The sequence below is a fragment of the Zosterops lateralis genome (genome assembly GCF_965231275.1).
Source record: "Zosterops lateralis genome assembly, chromosome: 3".
Classification (NCBI taxonomy): domain Eukaryota; kingdom Metazoa; phylum Chordata; class Aves; order Passeriformes; family Zosteropidae; genus Zosterops; species Zosterops lateralis.
The window spans coordinates 36,097,377-36,111,498 of record NC_139764.1 but is presented as its reverse complement, the minus strand read 5'-3'; the positions used below and the strand labels follow the sequence as shown (position 1 = coordinate 36,111,498).

General features: G+C 37.4%; 1 protein-coding gene across 8 annotated transcripts in view; it reads right to left on the bottom strand.

Moving 5' to 3' along the window:
• LTBP1 (latent transforming growth factor beta binding protein 1) overlaps positions 1-14,122 on the bottom strand; it is a 182,722-nt gene that overhangs the window by 57,993 nt on the left and 110,607 nt on the right. For 3 of the 8 annotated variants that reach the window (XM_083858430.1, XM_083858426.1, XM_083858427.1), the window contains 9 exons: positions 11,874-11,996; positions 10,264-10,431; positions 7,105-7,338; positions 6,215-6,237; positions 5,107-5,209; positions 4,426-4,524; positions 2,227-2,352; positions 959-1,084; positions 189-311 (listed from right to left, as the gene is read on the bottom strand). In XM_083858430.1, coding sequence (XP_083714556.1) covers positions 189-311; positions 959-1,084; positions 2,227-2,352; positions 4,426-4,524; positions 5,107-5,209; positions 6,215-6,237; positions 7,105-7,338; positions 10,264-10,431; positions 11,874-11,996 — 1,125 coding nt within the window. The remainder of the gene's footprint in view (positions 1-188; positions 312-958; positions 1,085-2,226; positions 2,353-4,425; positions 4,525-5,106; positions 5,210-6,214; positions 6,238-7,104; positions 7,339-10,263; positions 10,432-11,873; positions 11,997-14,122) is intronic. The other 5 variants (XM_083858425.1, XM_083858431.1, XM_083858429.1 and 2 more) reach the window with 4 other exon arrangements.

The window sequence follows — 14,122 nt, the reverse complement described above, 5'->3', positions numbered from 1 at the left end:
GGCTTCTTGTTCAAGATTGCATCCTCTGAGATTTGTCTCTTTGCAACTCAAACTGCAGTGCTAAGCCTCCCTTGAATAGCAGGGAATGTTAATCATTCCAAAAAGCAGTAGTTTGGTACTGGTTTTGTGCTATCAACAAATGGTAACTTCACTTTTATCATCGTCATTAGTGAAGAGTCCAAACCTACCTTCACATTCCCCTCTCCTGTTCATTTGGTATCCACTATCACAGTATTCACATCTGTATGAGCCAAGGGTGTTTATACAAAAGCCTTCTCCACAAGTGTGAGGTCTTGAACATTCATCAAAATCTGCAGATGATAAAGATAAGTTAAGAGAAGCTGCTTCACCATCAAAGCACTGAATGCTTGCGTCTGCTCAAAATTTTTGCTTTTTGAAGCTGTTTGCAAGCAACTTCACTCCTTGTAATCACAGAGAGAATGAGTTTGAGAAGCAGCCACGGTATAGAGGGTGGCCTGTGAGCACCCGTGGCTGCAAACAGAACGTGTGTTGCTGCATGTATGCAGTGCCCAAGCCAGCACCACCCTAAGGCAGACCACAGCCCCTTCAGGCTGTTTGTGTTGCTTTGTGAAGGCTGGGGCTGTTTGCAGCTATATTTAAAAATAAACTTTGTTCCAGCTTCTATTCTTTGTAAGAGTGTTGAATATTTGTATTCCATACAACAAGTGTTTTTACTAAATGGCTGCTTTCCTAAACAATGATGGTACTGAAAAACTTGTTTTTCAACAAACAAACATTTTGTGAAGGAATATCAGCTACTCAGGTGCTTTCCTCACCACAATACCTGGTGAGAGACAGTTAAATATACTTCCAGACACCAATCCAGTACCACTGACATTGAGAAAAAAAGAGGTGAAAAGGGAATTTAGGAGGGTTTAGCTATGCTTCTTGAATAATTTTTATATTTTTATTTTCTATAAAGGAGACTAGTTATTACCAACGCAGTCAGTTCCATCTTCACTGGCCATGAACCCAGCTTGGCAAATACATAGGAAACTTCCTTCTGTATTTTCACAGCGTCCAAGGGAACAGAGATGTGGTGCCTGATTACACTCATTAATATCTACAAAAGAAATGAAAATATAAGACAATAGAATAATGTATTTAGTTGTGATTACTTTTGTGCATTCTCTGCCCTGCATTCAAGAAGACTGATCTTGTAATTATTTTAACTATTTGAAAAGTTATATATGTTTTCTCTCAGAGACACAAAAAAGATGCATTGAATAGTTTTGGTTGGAGAAAAATGCTCTTATTGGCTTAGACTGTAAGAATATTGCATTGGCCTGAAGAACGTGACATGATTACAGTTCAAATCACTATACTGTGTGCAACATGAGCACAAGCTACAAGCATGGAACATTAATAAAACTTGGATGAAATAAAGGGATTCTGAGCTGCCATTTGGCTGTGTTGCATAATTTATTTTTCAATACTGTAGTTGCACCTGACAGCATGCGTTACAGTGTGAAGCTACTGAGCTGTGGTGGCATGAACATTTTATAGTATATAATCTGTCGATACAATACACCCTTTTTCATCCAAGTTACAGAGGAACCAGTATAGTCTGAATGAAGAAAAGATACCAGTACAGCTGCTTCCAAATCTGAAATGGCTCATGTAGGAGCCATTTGTGCTCTGCCTTATGCTCATCAGAGGCCTCTGTTCTAGAATTTGCTAGCTTAAAAGGGGATGAAGACCTCATTTTGCGGATCTCTCACTGTGCTTCTGGGTTATGATATACTTTCTCTTTTCAGTAGCAGGCTGAAAGGAATGACCTAACAAAATGCCCAGACTTAATCTGGCTGCAGAGCTGGTAGCTGGGTAAATCACTATGAGAAGCAGGCACAAATTCATTCTTTTTCCAAACAGAAGTGGCATTTCTTCCTAGTGGTCTGACTTTTAGATACCTGATATACAGCTGAGAGGAGATGGTCTGCCTAATCACTTTATCTCTCATATCACACTGGGAAACATTTCATTCCATTTAATTAAATTCACACTCATTTCAGAGCAGCTGAAAAGCGACATTAGAGACTACCTCACAAATCTTATTCGGCACTAAAAAAACCCAACTTTGTTTGGAAGCATTCAACAGAAGAAAGAACTTCTGACTGCTCTGTAGAGATTTTCCCTAACCAGATTCTACATTTCAAGCACTTCATAGCATGGTTAGTTCAGATTTTTGAAAGCATCATTTCATACCAATGCACTTTGTCTGCTGATCATTAAGTTTGTACCCCTTGTAGCAGATGCAAGTGTATCCCACAGGCAAATTAACACAGTGTCCTGCTCCACAGATATCAGGATTAACTGTACATTCGTTGATTTCTAAGTAAACAAAGAGAAATTTAATGTTAAACTTACTCATATAGTTCAGTGCACAATACTCAGTAAATAATCCAAGCAGAAAGCTCAGGCCTGAAAACAACTGTAAATCAAGTTTGCAACTCGTGAGCTTCTCTAATAGATACCTTATCTGGCAGAATCTAGAAACCATCTGGGCTTTTCCTAGTGACATAATCTTATGTCCCATCCAAGATCTATAAATCAGTACATAAAATTTAAAGTAAAATGAAGATAAGATAATATAAAATAAAAAAAAATATATATGGCTCAACCTTTGCATCACACATTAGGAAAATAACTGTAGTGAGTTTCTGATTACAGTGGGTATTCTGATTTACGGAGCACTCATCTAATAATGTCTTGGATGTATTTTGTAAGATAAGGAGATTCAGATATGGGCAGCATTGGATGCTAAATCCTTACAGTAATTTTAGAAGTTTTCAAAGTATATGCGTTACTGCAGAAAATACTAATGGCTGTGTTCAGTTGCTACAAACTAAGGTTATACTGCAGTATGGAATTGCAATTCCTGAAAAAGTAGAAATTACTGTAACGAATTGTTTATCTAGACTATACAGGTCACATTTAAAATTAACTAAATTCCAAAGAAATAGGGCACTCAAAAACTTCTTGACTTGAGCTGCATTCAGTTTTTAAAATCTGGTTTAGGATTTTGTCCTACAAATCTTACTGCACTTGTACTTTATTATCTCTGAACAACATATTGATTTATAACACACAGCAATTTCTAGTTCTACTCATTTTCCTGAGGAAATAAAAAGCAGAACATGAAAAACTACCATCTTCTTTTTACTAACTGATGTGAGTTTCTGGCAGGGTAACTTTCTCTCCCTGTAAGGAAGCTGGGAGCTGGCTGGCAGAAGGGGCACAGTCACAGAAAAGCTCCCTTCTAAATTCTAGCTTGATTATCACAACTATTTGAACCTTCCTATGCAATTGATGAACCGTAATTACAGCAAACTGAAGTCAGCAGTTGAATGATCCACAGAAGGACAGGATACTTTCTCTACTCTTACAGTACATTCAGGAGGATTCAACTGCAGACAGAATTGTACAAACAACTAGGTGATTTAGACCCTGTCTACATTGCATCAACTCAATAATCCATTCCTGCATGAAGGAAAGTCATTTTGAAGAGTTCATTTTTTATTAAAGTATGTGAAATTTCTCCCCCTGAATGGTAACCAGGTAACCACTTTGTAGGCCTAAATATCTCTACCTAAATACGTATCTATATCTAAATATACGAGAACACATCTTACAGTATTTACCAGGATACTGCAATCACTTCAAAGCCTGTGTTAATTCTGGTTCATTCTAGCCAATGTGACATTGTAATGCCCTCACATATACAAAGATGGTGCATTCACCTTTTGTTTCTATATGTATAGCAGAAGAAATTTTGATAGCTTTTCAACACAGCTGTCATTTAGACAAATTTCAGCTAGGGCTGGTGCATTACTTGCATTTCTATTACTTTCACTTCTCAACACACAGGTAGATGAGGCAACTCTAATATGTCAAAAAAGGATGAAGCACAAACATCAAAGGAACATTCCAAAATAGATCTTAGAGTAATATCTCACCTTCTTTTTGAAGGTGAGATATTCACCTTCTTTTTGATCTACATCCCTTGAAGTCTACATCCCTCAATGAACATCATCATGTATACTTCATGAATATACATGTAGGCTGTCCAACAACCTGACTTGTATTCAAGAAGTATTCAGTTCTGGACATTCCTTGCAGATCTGCAAAGAAAGTCCAGAACTGAATCTGAGGCAAATTATTAATTTTATCTTCTATCCCTTATTTGTGGATACAAAAATGGCAGGTATATCCTGGAAGGACCTGGTCCTGACTCTCTTGATAGAAGCCTCATTGTTGTGCTGTTCTGCACTTTCTCCAGAATATTCTTTCTGTTCTATAACCACATTCTCTTCACTATGGTAATTCAGCAACAGCACAGAACAATAGTGGCAGGAACTCAGTGATTTCTTAAATTATTGTAGTTCTAAAAGAGAAGTACAATACCTGTAACTTGAGTAGGTGCAATAACTTGACTTGCACTTGAAGTAGAAACTTCGGGAGCAACTTCAACAGGCAAAGGAGGGGATGTTTTCTCAATTACTGCTGTGTGACATGGAATGGAAATCAATCACATCCAAAGAACCCACCTTAAACCATTAAAAAAACCCAACCCTTAAAGAATTCACACATGATACTGAATAAGCTAGGCACTATGGAGATTTTAATTAGTTTATTCTGCTTTGACCTAGAGTGGAAGAAAATCATGCAATTGGGGTTTTCATAATTCTAATGCTTGTGAAAAAAAACCACTGAGGTGCTAAAGAACATAAACACAGTTGTAAAACTTTTGCAGTAAGTTATGCATAAATCTGCAAAGAGCCACCTAAGCACAGTTTCCTCTTGAAAGAAGTACAAGGCTTCACCTCTGTCTACATGAAAATTATCATGCACGTAATCCAGGATATCACTTCTTAAAATATGTCTATCTCCTAAACAAGTCACCAAGCCAATGCCAACCTCTCAATTCCACCCATTTCTGCTTCCATGACTTTTTTTGATTATGAAGAAATTGTTTTTGAAGCTCCAATCATTTTTTCATTAACCTCTGTTAGAATTGCTACTTTCTCATTCTTTTAAGAACTGTAAGCACTCTCTCATACTGAAAGAAAAGATAAAATTAGTTACCTGGAAACTGTGGATGCAGGTTAATTGTTGAAATTCCAGGAGAAAGTTGGGGCTGCCCAGGCTCTAGATAAGGCTGCTTTTCTTGATCAATGGAAGCTAATTCCTAGAAGAATGATAAAAAAAATAACATTTTGAAAACATTCCTTCAATTCATAGCTACCCACAAACTCCTGGCTTGAAACACTGCTAACATTCTCACATGAGTGGCTTTTGATAGCAGACCATTAATCACCACCAATTTAAACCTGAATGAACATGCAATATTATGTTTAAACAATGGCATACAATTAAACAGTGATTTTACTTGAAGCTGCCATTTCCTGGAGCTTCTAATTGCATCTTTCTTTGGCTTTCTCTCTCCATAATTCTCTCATTCTCTGGTCTTTAATTGCTTACAAATAGCATTTGAATGCAAGTCAGCATCACACGAAAGTATACAATCAAATCTAGGTGTCTGACAACTGTGAAAGGTTCCTTCTTAGCTATTGAACCCATCATCTTATTTTCATAGAAATGTTAGATGCTTGTACATCTGTAGGAAAAAGAAATGGAGCACAGCTGTAATTATTCCCAACAAATGCCATTACCTCCACTACAGAGAACCTGAAACCTCCGTAATGGGAGACTTCACACAGATACAGACTTGCTCCTCTCCAAGGAGGACAAGACACCCTAAACAAACTATAGAACTAACTTAGGCAATAATACCAGTCTCATAAGCAGGTGTCACAAATGCTTCTGAAAGCTTCATATGTTTCTCTCTGATCAATTTTCTCTAGCTGTTAGTATCTGTGTCTCTTCTTCACACACTCTGCATTTTTCAGTATCCTCTTTAAAATATAGTCTCCAGATTGGGATAGTGATAAAATATACACCAGACCCTCCAACTAATGCCTCTAAGAGGCATTAAAATAATCTTTCCTGTACCTCATCACCTGTCCGTTGTTGTATACAACAACATGAACTCTTTTTGCCCACAGGGTTTGAACAGAAAGTTCACAGTGACTTGTTTGTTCATCATAAATTCCAAATTCTTTCAGTTATCTGTATCCCCGATCATACACACGATCTGCATTCTAATTCCTAGATAAATCACATCATATTTTACCTGATCAGGAGCTGCAGTTGCCACTAAAACCAGAAAGAAAAAAAAGAATTAATCAGTTTTCACAAAACATTTTATTATATATTTTATCACATTTGAAAGTGATTGTGGCCATCACGCAAAAAATTCAGGCTCAAACCTTATTCCAAAATAGTGCAAACAAGAAATCATGTTCCTGAAGCAAGTGTAAAAACTAACCTGAAATCAGAATAAGATTCTACACACAGTCTAATGTTTATTTACTCAGTATTTGGCTGCCTTGTAGGTTTCTCAATTGTTTACCTGCTTCCTCAGAAACAATTTGACAAACTCACAGGTTATTAACTCACTGATGAAACCTTTTCAATTCCTTCCAAGGGATATAAACATCTGTAAATATTTTAAAGGTAAATTAATGTCATAATGATATATAGCTTAGCACTCACAAATTTGCAAGGATTTATTGCCAAAAAAAAAAAAAAAAAAAAGGTTTTAAAATAAAATTTGTCTTTTCTTTAGACAAGTAAGAGTGGTTTTTTTTCCCTCCACAAATATGACTTTTTTTCTGGGAAGGCATGGTAGGAATTTCATATAAGCTCTTATTTTCCACTGCAGCTTTCCTTTTTAGAATTCATATATATATATATATAAAATTTTACAACAAATATGTACTATTTCTGATCATAAAAATTATTGAGATTAAAGCAGTCTTGCTCTTTCTCCATGGTCTCAGCATCTGGTAGGAGCTACCCACAACCTGTGAGAAGTAAATCCTGTGATGGGCATCACAGAATGCTCTGCTGTGGGGAGTGATGCCTCTCAGCCCTGCGCTGTCCGCAGCGACCCCTCAAAGAAACCAACCATGGAAGACACATGCACACAAATAGAGAAAGACTAAATTTTCCCACTCTCACCTTCTTGTACAGCCATCTCAGTCTCACTTTTCTGTGAGAAGGTCAGTGCCTCCACTGGCTCTTCCTTTGCTGGGAGAGGTGGAGGAGAAGTACCTTTAGCAACAGGTTGAGTAATCGGGGTCTTGCCAATGGCAGGTGGCTGTACTCTAACTGCAGGGTGATGATATAGCTTGTTTCTGTGAGGGCCAGAAACCGTATAACCCATTCCACCAGGGCAGATTTCCTTAAAAGCAGCTAGATTTGGGATGGGAAAATATTCCTTTTAGGAGTCTAAAAGTGCAATATGTTGACATAGTGGAAAATATTATGACTACCACTAAGAAATTTAATGTCATATTGTATATACATTTTTACAAAAAAACTCTTAAAGAGAAGCTATGCATTGCATGCTAATACAACTGAGCATTTTCCCAAAAGCATGTTCTGGCTGTTTTTCCCAGAAGGTTTCCACTCCAGTTTACCATTTTTCTTCGGTTCTGCTTATCTGTCAATGTATCAAGATATTTTTTTGAATTAAGTCCCTTCAAACAGAATATCCTTTCTATGTATTAATTTAAATGTGCAAATCATCTTTATCATCTGTACTGCATAATGAATGTAGATCACTACTACTATAATTTTCCCTTTTGTAGAAATCAAAGGGAAAAATCTCACCAGCCCTGTACTAGAGGAGTAGACTAGTAGACACTATCAACCAGCACCAACACTGATTCACAGGATCCCACCTGACTATATCAGAGGCCTCATACTAGTCCAGATCCAAATTCCACTGAATTGAAAAAGGCTGGCTAAAACCAAGATGGGGATCATAAGAAGCCAAATCACTACTAGAAGAGAGGGGAAATAACCTCATTTATAAAGCTGCTACAGAAAAAGTTAATTAAAGTGGGAAACAGCACTTGCTCTATCTCTACAGGTGCTCTATAGAAGCATCATGTTTTGCATTTCTACTGGAAGAGTAAAACGAGAAAGAAATACAAGTCAGTCTTCCTCCTCATCAAAGAGAATAGTTATGCTCCTGTCAGGGTCAGAGAGACCTTCAGGAGTCTTGAGGGGGCAGTGCTTCATTGTCCTTATTGCTCTAGGTAAAGCCATGTTGAGATGAAACAAAAAAGATTTAGTCTCCTGTGTGGGAATTCTTATGGCTGCCTGAGGGATGCACCAAGTGGGCATTGGTAAAGTTCACAAATTCTGCTTTGAACACATTAGGGTTTTAAAATAAATTAGCATCTTAAAAAAAAGCACAAAGTACTAGCTAAAAGCACGCCACAGAGAAGTTAAACTATACACTAATCACAGTATGCATTAACTGCACAATGTGTCTCAGTGGAATAGATGGTGTCTTAGTAGAATAGAATATATGAAAGGTCAAACTAATTAAATTGAATGGATTCAGAATAATGAAATACTTTCTGCTGGGACCAACAATACCAAAACTTGCCATAAAAACACCCAACTGAGGGTGGGACTTCTGGTCAAAGGAGCAAGACAGAAAATTTGATGTCTGTCCCTTCAGAGTCATACTTAGGCCGCAGGAAATTTTGCTTGAGATGATATTCTCTCAAAGGAAAAATAGAAATGTGAGCCTTGATCTAGCACAGCTCTGCTAAGAATTCTCAACATCTGGACATACAAATCTGGTCTCTCAGTGTCTCTTTAGGAGATGTTTTACTTTGTATGAATATTTTAGAAGCATTTTATTTTAGTAGCTTTTATACTAACATGGGATGCTACAGTAAATACATTACCCCATTCTGGAGTATCCCACTTTCACACATTTTTCATAGAAAACTCTGAAACATTATGAATTTAACCTGTTACAGAAAGGAACATGTTTTTAAATCATGCAAGTAGTCATTAAATGGGAAAGGCTAATCGGAATTTTCTAACAGGTTTTCTCTCTAAAGTCTTTTCATTAAGAAAAAAAATCACTAAAACAACCAATTCCATATGACACTTGATTTATTTTTTGTGACCAGATAGCAGTCAACATGAGGATGTAATCTGTGCTCCACTATACACACTGTTGTGCATAAAGCCTCATGCAATATTCTCACAGATGTAAAACACCTGCACTTAAATTACAAGTCATCTCATGAGAATATATTTTCTCTCCATTAAAGAGCCATAGAAATATTGTTTATCAAAAGTGAACTGGAGTTTAAAAATCCTGATCGATGATCTAGTCATGCAGATGGTCATGCAGGAAACAGTGGCTTTAAAAATCCATTGAAATGCTCAAAACTGCTGGTCACTTTCATTTCTGTAAGTCAAACTTAAGAAAGTAAGGAATCTGCTGCTCTCATCATCTCTCCTATAGTAGTGTGGATTTCCCAAAGCAGCTAGCTGGTTGGAAAATACATCAGAGAAATACATAACCTGCACCATGAAAGTGACATCTGCAGCAGCTTCAAGTAAGCACAGTGGACTGTCACTACAAACACGTGGGCTAAAATACTCAAGAGACTGGACATCATGTGTATTACAACAAGCAATGACGCTTTTAAAACAGTTTAATTTGACCCTACATTTGTAAAAAAGGACAATATTAAATTTATTTTGATTGAAGACTCCATGGGCGTTTAAGTTTTAAGCAACATCAGGGAATAAAAAGTACCTGAAAACAGTGATCAGTACCTATATGTGGTATCTTAATCTATAACCAGCCAAAGTGAGAGTGGCGACCAAACAAGTGATATTTTTGAAGTCTTTATATATTTAAATAACAGCAGAACTCCAAGGGAACACTGATGATACAGGAGAGCTTTATGTATCAAATGAGGAATTGTTTACATGAAAAATGGCATGAAAAGTTTAACTACTAGTTTATTGCTAAGAAGGCAATTCTCTCCTTAGCACATTCCTCAGAATGGGTGGTCAAGATATGAAGAAAGGTGAGAAAGCAGAGGTATTACCATGCATATCCTATGAACTGCAATACAAATGACATCTCATGTTGTTCTGTAACCAGATTTTCGAAAGCTGTTATCGTTTCACCAGAGCCTTTAACAACTGAAGAGCATTAACTACATTTTGGGTTACTTTTCCTGTACCTATAGTATGTACTGTGGTGATCGTATGCTTGGGGTTTTTTTAGAGCATGGATAACGAATTAGGGGGCAGGAGGCAAGAGGTTGTATTTTTAGTGGAAGTTCTTACCTGTTCCTGGGAGTGGACACTTCTCACAGTGTGGGCCCCAGGCTTTGCCAACACTGCAACAGCAAAGCTGCTTGCTGAGCTGAACAGAAAGAGGATGCATGCATTGCTTTCCTGCACTAACAAACCGGTAGCAGGGTCCTTTCTCTTCAGCAACTACAGGGTTATCAGCTGCAATGAAAGTGGAAGAGAGGATAGTACTAGTCACATGAAAAGCAAACCAGAAATATCATTAGATTTTCAACATCACTTAAACAGGTAAGTGTTCTGTCTGCTGAAGTTTTATTTCTAACGCCTATCTCAGATGAGAATCACATTAAAAAAATCTTATTTTGCATCAAATGCTCCTGAATTCCAACTTACCCCAGACCAAGGATAAGAAGAATTTCAAAGAAAAACAAAAACAACAAAAAAGTAATTTCAAAATCAGCAGTTGCCATGCTGCCACAATAAAGAGTGGCACTCTCACTTGTACACAGCTGCTGAAGATCAGTCACTGGCACTACACAGTTTTGCCAAGCTATAAAGCCAAAGGGACATCATTCTATAAGTAGGCTACATCAATAAGACTGCAAAAGCATAAAGTATCATACGTTCAACTCTTTTTTCATAAGAGACAATTACATATTTACATTTTGTTATGGTTATTTTTAATGTGGAAGAGCCAAAGACCATAAGCTATGATCAGTATGAGGTAACAGAAAGCTAAGACCCATCTAGCTTTCTAATTTATGCATCCACATTAAGAGAAAGTTAACAGTTCTGGGTAACAGTAGTATGAAGTTCTTCAAACTGCTGACAAACTCTCTCAGCAACTGAGTGTCATTAACTAGTAGCATAAGATCATTATGCTGGGGAAAAAAACCAGAAAGAACTCATCTAAGACTTGAGACTATATTTTATGAATGTAAAGATAGCTCAGAGAAAGAACTTAGGAATATAGCTATTTTTCACTTTTATATATTCTTTGCAAAAAACAAAAAAGTGAAAAATTTAGTTGTTTAGTTGTTCTTTACATTGCCTTTTTCTAGTGGAGATAATTTATCATAACTAAGTAAAATCTAACTAATTGAGGGAAATATTTGCATTCATATCATTCACAACATTTTCTTTCTCCTAATTATTTCTTAATTTTATATTCTTCCTTATTAGAAGAAAAATGTGCTAAAGATCATCCTGGGCTAAATGTTTATTAATAGAAACAACCCAGATCAAAGCTGCAGAGGCAGAAAAGGGGAGACCAGGATACAAAGACGATTTTGGCTGAAACTAGCAGAGAGGAGAGTAAAAAAAAAAACCAACTCCAGGCTACTGAAAAAGACTGAACATATGTGGGGGCTGGAGATGGCCTTGAAGATCTGGTGACAAGAAAATCAGGAAAAGATAGCAAGGATCCTGGGCAGCCATTGGTGGAAACCAAGGTTTCCAGAGAAAAGAAAGAAAAGAGGCAGGAGCACTGACACTGACTAAATGAAGTGAATAAACTGAGCATAACAGTTGGAGACAGAAAAACAAAGGTGACAGATTAGAATAGTTGGGCCCACTCAAATAAATCTTCATCTGAAATGTAACCAAGTATCTAATTTGGTACTTTAATTAGCAGTATTACTTACGTATGCATCTTGACAGGGTAGGATCTGGCACAAATCCCATTTTGCAGGTACATCTGTAGCTGCCCATGGTATTCAAGCACTCACCATTAGGGCACACTCCCTGTAACTGACACTCATTGATATCTGTGGGAAAATTGGAAAAAATCAGATGCTGAAACATGTATTAATATTTCTCTTTCTTCAGAAGTTCTCTTTTTTAAAATATATGAAGGATAACTACTACAAGTTAATACTCTAATCAACACTTTTTCCCATATTGACATGTGATTCATAATCTTTTAAAACGCTGCTGAGAACATAACAGAAACACAATTATATTTATACATCATTCTTAAGCACTCTGAATTCGGAAAACAAATACACATTGACTGGCTTACCACCCTTTCCTCTCCTGACTAGACAATTGCTTGCACAGCTCAACACACCTCACAAGAACATTCACCGAGACAAGTTTCAAACAATCTAGTATACTTTACAAATATTTGAGTTTTTATTAGTATTTATATTTAAGTGCACTCAATGTTTCATTATGCTGAAAGAAGCACAATGCAAAAATACCATCTAGCCAATGGAATTTCATGACAATAATATGCTTCAGGGAGCACAGAACACACACCTGACACGGAAAGAATTGCAGCAGTGACAACATAGCTTCCTAACAATTTTGTTGAATTTCTGTAAGCAGTGCCCTGGCAGCCAGGAGGGAAAATCCTGTCCTGGGGTGCATCAGGCACAGCAGGGCCAGCCAGGCAAGGGAGGGGATTGTCCTGCTCTGCACTGGAGTAGCCTCATCTTGAGTGCTGGGGGCAGTTTTGGGTGCCTCAATGTAAATAAGACATTAAACTATTAGAGAGTGTCCAAAGGACATGTGGAGCAGCTGAGGTCACTTGGTCTGTTCAGCCTGGAGGAGACTGAGGGGAGACCTCACTGCAGTTACAATTTCCTCATGAGGGGAGACGAGGAGCAGGCACTGAGCTCTTCTCTCTGGTGACCAGTGACAGCATCCTAGGGAAAGGCCTGAAGTTGTGTCAGGGGAGGTTTAGGTTGGATATTAGGAAAAGGTTCTCCCAGAGAGTGTTTGGGCACTGGAACAGGCTCCCCAGGGAAGTGGTCACAGCACCAGCCTGACACAGTTCAAGAAGTGTTTGGAGAACGTTCTTGGGCACCTGGTGTGACTCCTGGGGATGGTGCTGTGCAGGGGATCAGGAGTTGAACTCGATCCTTGTGAGTCCCTTCCAACTCTGCATGTTCTCTAATTCTGTCAACTGCTTTAATAAAGTTTGCTGTTACTAGGCCACCTGTACAAGTGTTGCTTTCAGGGTCTGACTGAATAATCCTCCCATTCCCCAAGCACTGGGCTCAGGTCTGTATCACACTCACGGTTGCATCTGTTGTTCACTTAGTCTTAAAACAGGACATGTCTAAGAATCATCTGGATACCATCTGTAACTAAGTCAGCCAAACTAGGTTTTTATTTCAGGGGGCAGCAACAACATAGTTTGCACCGATAATCCAAATGTCAAAATAGTAACAAAAAAAAATTTAAAAATCCTCTAATCCATAATTACCTGTGCTATAAATTGCAGTTTCCTCTTGAAAGAGTAGATTGAAATAGATCTACTTTAAAATACTTATATCTATGATTTTTCCATCAGACTTTTCCTCCCTATCCTTAAGGCTAGGGAAAAAAAACCTACCTTGCTTCGCATGTAAACAAATTTGATGTGGAAGTTAGAAATTCCAGCTAGTTTTTTGAAAATCAGGTATTAGTGATAATTTATCTAAAATATATAATTTTTATTATCTTTCCTTTTAGCTTTCATAATACCAAACTCATTTTATTTGATCTCATTTCATGTTGCTTCTTAATTCAACACCATCACTGAGGATAAGAGGTTCAATAAACAAAATAAAACAGATGTGTCAAAGTTTGCATTTGGAAACCTATAAAAAGATTCTTTCTTCTTCATTTTTCTCCATAAGTTTGGCAAACTGTAACATGACGCAAGAGTGCACAGTACAGCAGACTCTCTCTGGCAGCTGCCATATCAGCCACATTTTTTTTCCAAGTACTCAGTGTTGAGCTTTATCCCTCAGCTCTTCCAGTGCTATACCTAATACAGTATCTTGACACCACCTGGATAAACTTCACTTCTAGGCACTTAGCTGTGTGTGACAAGGAGTAGTAATTTATATCCTAGAACTTTGGATGAAATGTGATGGAAACCACACGAATTACAAAGGATCAG